The following is a 14496-nucleotide window of genomic DNA, read 5'->3' as shown; positions in this document are numbered from 1 at the left end:
CTGTGGTGAGATTTAGAAGTTTTGGAGTTGATTAAAAGCTACTACGAGATTGCCTAGGAAATACAGCTATGTTAATACAAATAAATTATGAAGAAGACTCGATGTTGTCGGCCTACTTGCACTATAGTTTTCTTGTTCCATCTCTACTTCGTAGCTGTACTTATTTTCCCAATGTTAGTTTTACTAATTAAATTATATTCATTCCATGCATATGTTAAGCATTTGTGAAGAATATAATTGAGACAGCAAGTTTGAGTTTGGTGCTCTCCTTTTTATCTTCTTTCTCCTTTCTAAACATAGCAGCATAAAGGGGCCATGGTAAAAAGGGGCTGCCTTTTTCTTTCTTGATTCGTTGATACTAACATAAATAACATGAATGAAAAGTGGAAAAAAAAAGAAAAAAAAAGAGGAGAATAAGGGAACAATAAGTTGTTATTTTGGTATATTGTGCAACATGAAACTAGTTTTGCAACCACAGTATTTGTTGGTTTCATCTGGGCTTGTAGTTATATTGGAAATACAGTATGTTGTAAGTTGGTCTCTAGAAGCTTTATTGATTTTGTTTTGGACATGTAATAAAATAAAAAAAAGAAAAGGAAGGAATATGGTGATAGTGGGAAAGATTGTGTATTATGAGAAGTGGATGTTGTAGAAGTATTTGGAAATGGTAAGAAGAAAAAGATGGGAAATAGTGGTAGGCCATTATGCGAGAAGAGGTATGCGGCACACATGGTATGGGTTGTTGGTGAGAAATGAAATATTTGCTCTCTCCACTTCCTAACCTTTTTTATTGCTTATTTATAGGAGACTTCCAAATTAAATTACTAACATTTTACCGACCAAATTTGAAAATGGAAAAAGTATTTTTAGGATTGTTAGACTGTTTCAGGATGTTGTGGGGAGTTGGATGGCATGTCGTGTAGTGCTAACAACATAAAACAATTAATTTAACCGAAGTCTATTGGTTTTGTTTTCTTACTTTTATATGGGTCCACTAAGAAAGTGCAATTAATTTTGTTAAATATTTTTTATTTATTTTTACAATACTTCCTAGTATTTACCAAAAAACAACTAACAACCTACAATCTTGATCTACTATGTCTTTGATGGGATACGTTTTCCACTAGCATTTTATTATATTCCGTGTTACCATTTGTATAGTCTTGATGGGAGTATTGTTTTAAAAGAGTTAATTAAAGTCAGTTTAAAAAAAAAAGGAATTAGGGGGTGAAAGATTAAGTTCCCCATATATAACTCGGGTAGGCTTCGATTCATATTGAGAGATTTTTAACCACACATATATAAAAAAAGAGAAACTCAATTCGATATATTGAGTTTATTTTGCTGCACTTTTTGGAGTATGAATTTCGATAATAGGATTAAAACAACATGTGAAATAATACGTGTGGATGGAAACCTCATAGCACGTTTTCGAAATAAAAAATGATTTTTTGACTCAGATATTTCTTTTATTAGCGTGCCGAATCAAAAAGGGTGGTAGAGCTTGTCTCAATATTACGACAAATATTTCAATTTTGAAGAAAACGATTCTAAACAATGCAAAAACCAAATATGCTCTTGTCTTCGGATAAATGATTTCAAAGGCTGAAAATAAAACAAAATTGTGTCATTGTTTAGGTCTGCTGCATAGTACCGTTATTGGAGGCATCGAATGGAGCAATTAAATAAAATTCATACTTATTTATCCTTGTTTATTTTAAGAATAGGGAAGCCTAGTTGTTGTATTTATCAATCGAATCAAAATTGAATTAATTCTTTTTCAGCTATTAAATTCTTTATTCTATAAAAAAGTGAACTTAGTGAGTACTATTAGGCTTGGCATTTATTGTATTTTTAATTTACTAAGAGGAGTTAGCTATTTTGTTTGGGGCCTTAAATTAATGCTTCTGCCTCGTAGGATTTAGGCTATTCTTATAGTACTCCATAGTCCATATGAATGAGTTAAATAATGAGTAAATAGGTAGGGTGGGCATTACAATAAATATATAGGCTTATCGAATCTAGTTAATACCTTCTACTACTATATTTTATTGATCTGAAACTTATACAAATTGGTAGAACTTTTTTAATCCGTTTTTGGCGCTATCTAAGATGGTTACAAATTGTGGCTGCCTCCTTATTTGTTCGTTGTATGAATTTCTTTCAAAATTGAATGTTTGAATTAACTGGGTTGGTGATTGAACTGATTAAGGTGAGTGTGCTGTACAATCAATTTGATGATGCACATAACTAAAACTGAATGCAGACGCCCCACTTGGACAGAAACATAAAATATATTTGTATGGGCTTAATGTGGAGTGGGTGAGAAAACGAGTTCCAATCTTATTAACTTCTTATGTCCAATTTGTTTCATGCGAGTTTCTTACCTCGATCTATTCATTTTATTAATTTTTATTTATTAATATTACTTTTATAGTAACACAGTATAAACCCAGGCACCATGAAATACATGAGACTTTACACTTTACAGCTAAGAACCACCAATTTTCCAGTTGAGAGCAGCATCCATGTTTATGGGGCCCATTACCAATTTTGTGGCCCATGTTTAATTATCATGGAAATTGATGACTAATACCGTATAAAATTTAGGATAAACATAATTAAATTAATTGTAATGTAGGATTTATAATTGTGGGCTTTATTTGGGCTTGGCATGGGTTGCTCTTTGACCTGGGCTGGATGGTGCAAGGGCCTAGATTGAGAGAGATTCTGATGAACCTAGGTCTAGGTTTAATGAACACCTTAATTACAGTCCACTTTAACCAATGAGACTGGCCATAGGTCGCGCCATATAGATCCTAGGTTAGCCTAGTTGACAACTCTCACTCTAGGCTGGAACTCGGGTTAGAATCATGGATCAAAGACAATAATGTTAAACTGAAGCAGCAAATTGGGGGGATAACATTTGCGGACGATACTCATATGCATAATATCACACATAATTTTTCATAATCTGAATACTAGTACTCCTTATAAAGGAATGTATGTATCGATCACTTCACATATACACATATGGGCATTCACAACACAACCCCGCTATGCCTGTATCATCACATTGACATGTATTCTTTCTGTCCAATAAAGATGACTTCTTCCTTGAACGGAAAGATATTTTATGTAACTTTATTTTGTATGTTAAATGGAGAGAATAAAGAAAGTGAGAGGGAATAAAGTAGAGATAAAAGTGTTCCATTTTTAGTAATTGATCATCTTGGTTGGGACAAATAAAAAAGAAAAGTATGTCATCTTTAGTGGGACGGAGGGAATATACATTAGTGTGTCCATAATGCAGCAGCCCTGCTCGATTGAGGCTACATTGTGAATGTCTGGCGGCAGAGGCAGACGCAGAAATTTATTTCAGTAAGGGCTCCACTGTGCATAAATTTTTTCATTATATTATATTATACTTATTACTCCCTCCGTCCCAGATAATTCGACCCAATATTCCATTTCGGGCCGTCCCACATAATTTGTCACACTTCACTTTTACTATTTTTGGTAGTGGCCCCCATATTCCACTAACTCATTGCTACTCACATTTTATTATAAAACTAATACTTTAAAAGTAGGACCCACATCCCACCAATTTTTTCAACTCACTTTCCATTAGATTTCTTAAAACCCGTGCCGGGTCAAAGTGTCATGAATTATCTCGGACGGAGGGAGTATATTATATTATACTATTATATTATACATGCAAAACAATAATTATGCAAAAAATCACAACTATAAAAAACATAAATATATTTATACATAAAACTAAATCAATGCATAAACTAAAAATATTATCATGCGATAGCTATAGATGCAGATAAATAGTACTGAAAACAATTCAAACTATTATACTCAAATGGTTCAAACTCATAGTTTAGCAAAAAAATATCACCACTCCAAACATCTTAAACTCAAATAGAACAGATAAAACTAAATCATTTTATCACAAAATCCTATATATATTTAACAATACAAACTGTATTTATTTTTTTGCATAGTTTCAATTTCTCAATACAATGAATAGTATACAAAATAAATACTCTCTTTGTCCTTAATAATTCGTCACCATTTGATCCGGCACGAGTTTTAAGAAATGTAATAGAAAGTAAGTTGAAAAAGTTGGTGGTATGAGTATCCTACTTTTATATATTAGTTTTATAATAAAATATGAGTGTGAGTGAGTTAGTGGATGTAGGATCCACTACCAAAAATGGTAAAAGTGAATGGTGACAAATTTTTAGGGACGAACGGAAATGGAAATAGGTGATAAATTTTCGGACGGAGGGAGTATTTGCATATTGAACTAAAAAGAAATAAATAATAAAGAGAGAAAAACTTATCTTACGCGTTAATACTGCTAAATAGTCCAAGTTATTAATTGAGTTTGTGTGGAATTTAATGGGAAATATTTTGAAATAGTAATATTTTATGTGAAGATAGTTTCTTTGCAAATAAATCCATAGAATTTGTTTAGATAAGAGCATCTCAAAGGGGAGAGGTGAATGGAAAGGTGAAATTAGATAACTACCATATTTACCTTTTTTTTGCATGAAAAATCATTCTCTAAGGGGAGAGGTATTTGAGAAGGTATTATACTTTTTCCCATTTTGAAGAGGTATCTTTACCTCTCCATCAATGGAGAGGATGGAGAGGTAAAATCTTATAACTACCATATTTGTCTTCTTTACATGAAAATCATTCTCCAAGGAAGAAGATATTTGAAAAGGTATTACACCTTATAATTTTTAATGCATATTGTAGTATTATTTTGTTTTTTAAAAATCATTTACTTTTCTATATACCTTTTTCCTTTGAAACGTGTTACTTTTTAAAAGAATATATTTCACTTTTTGAGAAGGTAAATAGATGATATACCTTTTTCATTTACCTTTCCTTCCTTGTTAAAGATCCTTGTTAAAGATGCTCGAAGTTATGAATTTAAATTTGCTTACGCAGATTACATGGCTTTTTAACTCAGCACTTTTAGTTTAACATTTATAAATGATAGTAGTACTTACTAGCAATTTGGCCCTTTAAAATGCTCGGCACGCTTTTTAAGGTTTAAGTACTCGGAACTTTTTAAAAGGAGTATTTATAATATAATAATAATTCTTCCGTCCCGCTTAAGATAACACGTTTTTCTTTTTAGTTTGTCAGAAGTATTTATAATATAATAATACTCCTTCCGTTCCGCTTAAGATAACACGTTTTTCTTTTTAGTTTGTCCCAACTAAGATGACACATTTTCTTTTTTTTTACTACTAACTTTCTCTCTCCAATTAATACACTCAACCACTTTTTCTCACTCCTATTAAAATATCCATCTTTCTTCATCTCTCGACTTTAACACCTATATTCACCTTCTTTCTCTCCAATTAAACACTTTGACCAATAACTCCTAAACCATTGAGGCGGCCCGGGGGACCGGGAAAATTCCGGGGGTGGCTAGTTTCGGGAAAAGGGCCCCTTTGCCGAAGCGCCCGGGCCCTTGTGGCGGGCCCCCCAATTTTGGGCCCAAAAAAAATTTTTTTTTATTATTTTTTAAAACCTATATAAACGCGAATTTAGTTTCATTTTCATTTGAAACCCCTTGTTTTAACGAGTTTTCTCTCTTAAATTTTTAAAGAGCATCAGGCATGGGTCACAACCGAAATCATCCAAGGGAAATGGGTTCGGGGGTCCCCGGACCTGGGGTCCGGATGGGGGGGAAGGGGGGCAGAGGGGCCGGAGGGTTTTAAAATCCCCGGAATCCTGAAAAGGGGTGATGGCCGGGGCGCCGGGGGGGGAAACCGGGGGATGCCGTGGGGGATGCCGGCGGGGGTTGGGGCAACGGGCGGGGGAGTATGCCCCGGATCCCAGAAAGAAAGCAGTTTTAGGGTATTTATCCGGGGGCGGGTCCCCGGGAAGGAACACCGGCCATCGCCCTCCGGATTTTTTGGGGCCCCCTCACACGTCGACCCGGGAGAAGCCGGTTCACGGGGATGACCTTTTTTCATTCATGACATGGGGGTCGATTCCAGTCCGGGCCTCCCCTTCGGGGCCGGGCCGCGGGAAGAAAGAAGACGAGGGGAAGGCCAAAGGGGGGTTGGCGGGCTGACCCGGTGGCAAACCCCACGGGGAAAATGGACGGAGGATGGAAAAACGCCCGGGGGGGCCGGGGGGGGTTGGAGGTGGCACGATCCCCCGGGTTTCTAACAAGCCGGGGCGTCAACATGAGGGGGAAATTTAGGGCGGCTTGGGGGGCTGCCGCACGGGGGAAAGGCCTTTGGCCCGGGGGGGAGGTCCCGGGGGGGGAAACGATCGGGGGCCCCGGCCCGGGTGGTTTTGGGGTTTAGCCAACGCCCCGGGGGCCCCCAATTGGTGGGCGGAATAAGGGGGGACGGGAGGATTTGGAAATCGGCTGCATTGGAGATGCTCTAATAAGGGCTTAACACAATTTTTCATTTATTTAAAAAAAATAGAAGTAGAAAAAACATAAAAATATCATTTTGGGTAAGGGCTTAAGCCCTACCCTCTCTATGAGTGTGTCCGCCCCTGTCTGGCGGGGCAACATTGCATCTCTCCTTCCCCATACGGTCGCTCGGCAAACTTCCCTCCTCCCAGCTTAATCGTCGACCATTCGACGGTGCTCGCAACTACATTGTAGCCATCATAGCAATTTAGTCAAAATAAAATAATTTACAATATGCACTCAGTCTTAATAAAATAATTAGTCATTCGATTTTGCTATAATAATATTCAGGTATTATGTTAAAAAAATATAAACTAGAATTATTAATCAAAATCACATTTGAAATAGTCCGATTTAATTTAAATGGCTGTGTAAACATTAATCTCCCTCCATCCATTCATCATAGGATTGATTTGGCGGCTGACGTGTCGCGTCGTGACTTCATCCGTGTGCAAAATGAGTCCAATTTCCGACCCGAAATCCGACTCGAATTTTATTCGGATCCAACTGCCATTTTCTGTTCCCTCTCTGCACAAAATCACTGTTTGAGGGAAGAAGCAGGAGAAAAACCCACCTCAAACCCTATCAATTTCTTATTTGAATTCCTTTCAACCTCTTCTTCACTTTGATTGTCGAATCCACTCATGTCTTGCAGAGTTTCATCAACAACAATTAATTTAATTGATAATGGCGGATCGGTTTGACAAGTATATGGATTTTGAGAAGTCTTCTTTTTCCCGAAACACTATCGGTTAGTGTTCAATACATTCTTTTTCTTTTCACTTCTTTAAAATCTTATGTTTTCACCCCGCGATCTTTTTGTTTGGGGTTCCGTTTCTAAAATTGTAGATGATTACGAGGAGGAGGATGAGGAGATGGGAGGGGATTACGGGGAGTATGAACTGAACAATTTTGAGAGCGACGAGAAATCGGAAGAGTTGGCGTGCCCGTTTTGCTCTGAGGATTTTGATGTTCTTGGATTGTGCTGCCACATTGATGCCGATCACCGGATAGAGGTTAATAATTTTGATCGCGTGTTGGTGTTATTAGGAATATTAGTTTGATCATACTTGGCTTGAAAAGTATTTATTGAAATATGTGTTTACTATTACTAGTGAGTAATGCCTGATGTGCTGTTGAAATATAGTCTAATAAGATCTTTCTACCGATTATTAAAAACAGTAATGCTTTGAGTTTACTTTGTTTAACCGAGTTCTTTATTTCACAGATATGTCCTTATTGTATGATAAAAGTGAGGATGAACATGGCTTCACATGTAATCACACAGCACGAAGATGTATTGAAGATATCCCTTCAAGGCATTTTAGGTGAATGGGTTGTTTTGTGATTGTGAACTATATGCATTTTATTTTAACTTTTTGAAGTTTAAACTTGAACATGGTTACTGCCAGTATTATATACTACATTGTTGTGTTGTGACCTTAACTCGACAAACGCACTGTGCATCAAGAAGTATTGGAATACTCGGTCTCGTTCAGCATTATTTCAGTTCAGAAAAGAGTTGCAGAAGAAACATTTGCAGTCTATAAAGGAGTCTTCCTGTGTAGGATCTTCCTCTAATGCAGAAACTGATTCCAAGCTACTTTCATTCGCCAATAGTCCACGCCGTGCTAGCAAACATCAAACCACAAAAGATGCTTCTTCAACTAAATCCAGAGTAACATTGTTGGACATTTCAAAAGATGTTACCATAGACAGGTATGCACCACATGACTTTTGGATATTTCACAACACTTTTGAAATGTCAATGTTCAAAGTTCATTAGTGCATTAGACTTGTGTCCTACTGCCTTTACGCTAGATTGCATAGGATGTTTTTGTTTGGAAAGACTTCATAAACTAGAAAGATGTACTTTGATTATACAACCTAGAGATTGAGATAACATTTTTGTTATTGTCTCATCATTGAGAAAATATAAGCTCCTATTGTCCTACACAGCTTATAAATTGTTCAAAGGAGTTTATAAGCTCAACTAAACACCGTTTAAATTGATGCATTGAACTGATTATTGATGAACAACAAATCTCATGCAAAAGGCGTGAAAACTGCATTGTAGGAAATCGTAGACTCACACATTATATTGGCATTGCTTGATTAGGTTTGATTCTTGGCGATATTTTTGTAGAGATAACCCTCAGTATTCTTTCTTGGTGTCACAGAAGAAAGTTCATCGTGATTGTGTATCACATGTTATACATAGACGCTAACATTTGCTTGTTGGACTACTATCATGCTTAGCATATAGTACAAGTTTTGCTACTGTTATTTGACATTCTCGCAGCTATAGCAAGCCTTATGTAGTATCATCCCTATTGCAGAATACAACCAATCCCATCGAAAGACTGGCATAAAGAGAGGGCCAGCCGGTGCAATTTTCTACAGGGACTAGTATTATCGACCATTTTGGACGATTTATGAACACCTGTATCTGCCCGAAGCTTTGTTCGAGTGAAGGGCACTTTCAAACATCAGTTGCTGTTCCTGGCGGTAGTTCATCAACATGTCTAAGCACAATCAATTTCTCAACCCTACTATCATTTGTGCCTGTGTATTGTGAGCCATTGATGAGATTAAAAACTTTCCTACTGCAGAAATTTTTTAATGTATCAATTAACCTGACAAAAGGCCAAATGATAGTAGGGTTGAGAAATTGGGTCAGTGAGTGGTGAGGAGCAGTTGGGAGCTTATACAATCTATTAACCTGATTTATTTCTCCTCTGTAGTTTGTATAATGTTGCATTGGAACGAGATATACCCCTTTACTTTGGCTGGAATTTTCCTTTTATCAATAAAACATGATGAATATTGCAATATGACCCGAAATTTAAATGATTTTTGTTAGGCCACTCATTATTACTTGTGAATAGGGCAAAGGTCAAAAGGCTTATTCTTAGTGCTTGGTATTTATGTGGGCCTCAGCCGAAGACGTTTGTCAGGTAAATTGTGATTCGCTCTCTATTACTTGAACAAAGATATTTATTTTGGGCTTATGTGTTTTATGTATGCATTTATTCTAGTTACCATGCATAGTCTATCTTAACAATAGCTTATGAATGTAAATTAGTACTACCATGTAGTATAGTAATACGCAAGATTAATAAATATTGGAATAAAAGTGATATGTTCATCAATATTCTATATACCGTGTATTATGATATACTATTGATTTTCGATATGCTTCCACTATTAATATTGTCTATCCTGAAAAATTCGATAAGGTAGTGATATTGTTTTTTCTCAACTAATAGTAAAATGAGTTGTCATTCATAACATTATAAATTTATTGGTAAGAGAGAATTGCAAAGGGTAAATTTATCTTGTCTTAGTTTCTTCTCTTGATATAAGTAAATTTACTTCACATTGATTTATATTCTAATTTTAATAATTGAGTTTTTTAAAATTCCACCAATTTGACGCATCTCACTTTGATCGAAAAAATGACGTTTATTCAACCAAAAGTTTTCAACAATTTCCGACAATAGAAATAACTGAATTTATAAATAGGGCCAATAACGTCATTCAATCTGAAGCCTTCAACAATATCCGACAACAGAAATAACTGAATTAGGGCCAATTTATGCAACACATACTTTAATATTTTTTCGGCAGCTATTCTTTTCAAGGCGAGAGTAAACAATTTTTCAAGAAACGCCAAAACTAGAACAAGGATCCATCGTGTCACACAAATTTATTAACGTGTTTATGTCACTATGATTTAGATACAAATTATTAAAAATTAATAAACCGATCTGTAATAGCATTAATTTCAATTTTTAAATGCACATGCCCAAAAAGTGTGCGGGACCCATTGCGGCGAACCGTCCGTCACATACGTAAATGCACCCATATGAGTGGCTAACAATTGTTCGAGTTTAGAATATAAATAATTTTTTCATCAAAGCGTCGTATTGAATAAACCTATTTATTAATTGGGTAAGATTTGAATTCCACATGATATAAGTACATTTCTACATTAGGCTGAATTCAAAAACTCATACCAAAGTACAATAAAATTAATTTCTTTTCAAAGCAAAGAATGCGTGTTGAATTGATGCAAATATTTTGTGGTCCGAATTTGGAATTTATCAAAATAAATCTTAAATGTGCATTAAATATTTATGGTTAACAATTGTAGTCAAATGTTCAATTTATGCATCTCACTCCACTCAATCTTATCGCATTCTCGATTTAATCGCCTTCAACAACCAGCTAGGATTTGTTGACACAAATTCTCCCCAACGTCTTTAATTTTTGATAACTGAGACGGAACAGCTATGGAGATTTGGTTGAGTTTAATTGATTCTCATTAGTGTTGGTTGGCCATGCTGCGGTTGTTTTCGGCGGTGATCGGCCTCTCCACAGAGGACTCCTCCAACTCCGTCGCAGACAATTATCGCTTCTCTCTACTTGCTGTTTCCGAATTAGCTCTAGTTTTGCTGGTTGATTCTACTCAATTTATCGATGGCTGCTCAGAGTCACGGCGTTAGTCCTAGGGGCCTTCTCTGCAATGCTGGCGCCGGCGCTGCGGCTGGTAAATATCTTCTCTCGAGTTTTTAATCGATTCCGTGGTGGTTTATTCTTTCCTCAATGCGATTGGATGTTTCAATTAAGTTATCGATCACTGCAAATTCTCAATTTTTTAATGAATTTAGAAACAAATTTGGAGGATAGATTCATACCTCCTTTTCCCCCTTTCAAATTCTGATGAGGAACAACTTGATTGGTGCAGGTGCGATTGCAGCTACTTTTGTATGCCCTTTAGATGTTATCAAGACTAGGTTACAGGTCCATGGGCTTCCCCGGCTTGCAAATTCTAATATCAGAGGTAACAAAAGTTTTCTTTTTGGGCTAAACTTAGTAGTTTAGTGCATGCTAGGTGAGATTTAGAAGGTTCATTTTCCGGTGCTTCCTCTTTGGCTGTTTCAATCAGTGGTTACATTTTTGTGAGAGAGGTTTAATCTGATGCTGTAGCAATTACCAATTTTGTTGTGTGTGGAGTGTGGTACCATATGATGGATGGTTGTTTGTTCATAATTTTCCAGGTAGTGTTATAATTCAAAGTTTAGAACAGATATTTCAGAAGGAGGGATTACGTGGTATGTACCGAGGACTCTCCCCTACGATGCTTGCCATGTTTCCAAATTGGGCAGTAAGTTGGAGGTTTCAGTTATCCTGAACTGATGCTTATAAATGTGCAAATTTACTGGTTTTGTAAATGGAAATAGGGAGACAATTAACTTGTTATTGACTTTTCTTACAGGTGTATTTCACTATTTATGAACAATTAAAGAGTTTACTTGGTTCCGATGGTCAGTTATTTACCTGCTTTTATCATTCTATACATATATTTGTCGAAAGCTGTTTCTTTGAACAGTCTGAATGGGTGTTATTGATGCTTCTGAAATTTTTAGATGTAAATCAGCAGCTCTCTGTTGGTGCAAGTATGGCGGCTGCTTCTGGTGCTGGAGCTGCAACAGCAATCACGACAAATCCTCTTTGGGTTGTCAAAACAAGGTTTCAGGTATTTCTTTCTGGTCACTATGGCATATGTTCTTTTTGGTAAATCTTGATTATTATGCTTTTTATTGCTGCTAAAAGTGTAGCTAAGCTAATATGTTACTTTCTGAATCTAAAGTATTTAAATATGTTTGTAAACTGAAACTCCATTTTCGAATTAATGATAAGTGCATATATAAAACTTAAATCCATGAAGTTGTGCTGCAGGTGTTTGTATGAAGGATAAGGGCATTTGTGTTCATTGGATACGTATTTGTGTATCTTTATATTCTAATTCTTTCGTGTCCTCATATAGTTAGATACTGATATTAGAAACAGTTATGAAAGAGATTGTTTTTTTTACTACCAAACGTTTAAGAGAGCAGTTTGTGTACGATATCGGTGGAGGGTTGGGCAATTGGAACTGGTGAATGAGACGTGAGAAATTTGCCTCTTTGATTGTAGGTGTGGGGATATGGTATGATGGCGCATTTGCCATACAAACTATAAACATATTGCAAGTTGACATTCAAAATCATCAAAGATTTGAATCTCTCTGGCATCAGCATAAAATATTGTACTTTCCACTATCTACAGTAAAGCACATGCATTGATACATAATAAATGTTTTATTTCAAATTTGTATAGCCTCAGAAACTTGCCCAGTGGACTTTAATGTACAAAGTCTTGCTTACAACCTATTGAAAGACATTGATGAATTTTATTTTTATTTATTTTAGTGATACAATGATTTTCTGTTTTATGCAGACACAAGGGATGAGAACAGGTGTGGTGCCATATAGGGGTACATTATCTGCCTTAAAAAGAATTGCACGTGAAGAGGGCATTCGTGGATTGTATAGGTTGGTTAACTCTTTCATGAAGCATGCCGGAAAATTACGTTGGATTAATATTTTACACCAGAGGAATCAATTTTTAATTTTCTGTTTTGTTATTTGTGCTATGCAGTGGACTAGTGCCAGCTTTGGCTGGTATTAGTCATGTTGCTATTCAGTTTCCAACATATGAAAAGATAAAGAGTTATCTAGCTAAACAAGGTATGTAGCTCCAATATTTTACTTGAAAAAATGACACATTCCTTATTCTTTCCAATAACATTTTTATTACCTCGCTGAAATAATCCCATCTTGAATATTTGTTGATGATGGTAGGTAACACAACGACTGATAAACTCAGTGCAAGTGATGTTGCTTTAGCTTCGTCTGTTTCAAAAATATTTGCTTCGACCTTGACATATCCTCATGAGGTTTGTGGAAAAGATGTCAATCTTTCTTTTTCTTATTTCTTTGTGCAAAATAATTCATAACAAATGACCAAAACTCAAAACACAAGAAAAAAGATACATCTGCACATACAAATAACTTAGTTCAACATATTCTGATTGGATAATGAAATGTAGAATAATTCTGAAAAAACTTGTTGTAATGCTAACTGAGTTCATTTATTTATGAGTCATGACTAGGTGATATATACATTACTCAAAAATCACAAGTGTCAAACATGAAAGTTCCATTATAGTATCTGAAAACTGTATTTTAGTTAAAATTATTCCATGCGGTGATCATCCAATTGTCTGCTGGTATTTTATCAAACTGCGATTTTGAAACTCTCTTCCAGTTTCACCATTCCTTACACTTGTTGGTGTATTATGGCTCTCGATTCAACCCATTTAGAAATTAAAAAAGTGTTCTTGGATGAACAGACTGTAACTTCATGCTCCTGCAGGTTGTCCGTTCAAGACTTCAAGAACAAGGTTACCACTCCGAGAAGCAATATTCTGGCGTTGTCGACTGCATCAAGAAGGTTTTCAAGCATGATGGCATCCCTGGTTTCTACCGGGGTTGTGCCATCAACCTGCTGAGGACGACCCCAGCTGCTGTAATCACATTTACCAGTTTTGAGATGATTCACCGATTTCTCGTTACATTGTTTCCTCCTGATCAACACCCTCAACCATTGAGATGATCACGGTACATCGCCTGCTTCAACAGACGCATTGTTTCTTAGCAGCAGTCCTATATATGCTGTGCCTAGGAGCCCTCATTAGTGATTGTTTCTGTATTCTTATACTTAGAAGACAGTTTTTTCTTAGAATGATGATGATGACGATAATTACTTGTACAGAACATCAATACGACAACGTTTGCTGTTCTTTCGTTACTGTTTGCTGTATACATAGAAGTTTAGTGACATTTACCAAATGGCCTCAATGGATATTTGTGGGCTTGGATTCCTTAGAGTCCAATTATTGTATTCAGTATTGTTTTTCACCATCAGTTATTTATAGCTTTGCCAATCTTAGTCTTGAAAGTATGTTAGTAAACTATAGTGAGCCCAAGTAGCCATTTTTCAGATAAATGTCCCAATTGTCATTAAATGAGTGAACTATAAGAAAATTAGTTGGATTTCTTTTCTTACTTTCATTCAAAGTAACTTAATCTGCATGAAACATCAATATGAAGTAACTATTATATACTATTTGATTCAAATAG

General features: G+C 35.9%; 2 protein-coding genes across 3 annotated transcripts; both read left to right on the top strand.

The window, feature by feature from the left end:
- The first annotated feature begins 6970 nt into the window (after positions 1-6970).
- LOC125205957 (protein DEHYDRATION-INDUCED 19 homolog 4-like) lies at positions 6971-9300 on the top strand. Of its 2 annotated transcripts, none has more exons than XM_048105185.1 (5): positions 6971-7217; positions 7316-7482; positions 7695-7772; positions 7923-8185; positions 8806-9300. In XM_048105185.1, the coding sequence occupies exons 1-5, from the start codon at positions 7154-7156 to the stop codon at positions 8903-8905; spliced, it is 672 nt and encodes a 223-aa protein (XP_047961142.1). In that variant the 5' UTR covers positions 6971-7153; the 3' UTR covers positions 8906-9300. The 2 variants fall into 2 exon arrangements, with proteins under 2 accessions (XP_047961142.1, XP_047961141.1); XM_048105184.1 differs by having other exon boundaries at positions 7695-7794; positions 7879-8185.
- Positions 9301-10545: 1245 nt separating this feature from the next.
- On the top strand, positions 10546-14277 carry LOC125203311 (nicotinamide adenine dinucleotide transporter 1, chloroplastic-like). The gene is made up of 9 exons (XM_048101627.1): positions 10546-11018; positions 11217-11312; positions 11530-11636; positions 11748-11796; positions 11899-12008; positions 12752-12846; positions 12953-13041; positions 13156-13250; positions 13730-14277. Exons 1-9 carry the CDS (start codon positions 10949-10951, stop codon positions 13967-13969), a joined length of 951 nt encoding a protein of 316 aa, XP_047957584.1. The 5' UTR covers positions 10546-10948; the 3' UTR covers positions 13970-14277.
- Positions 14278-14496: the final 219 nt, after the last annotated feature.

Source organism: Salvia hispanica, chromosome 2 (genome assembly GCF_023119035.1).
Source record: "Salvia hispanica cultivar TCC Black 2014 chromosome 2, UniMelb_Shisp_WGS_1.0, whole genome shotgun sequence".
In the NCBI taxonomy this organism is placed as follows: domain Eukaryota; kingdom Viridiplantae; phylum Streptophyta; class Magnoliopsida; order Lamiales; family Lamiaceae; genus Salvia; species Salvia hispanica.
This window is presented reverse-complemented; position numbering and strand designations above follow the sequence as displayed.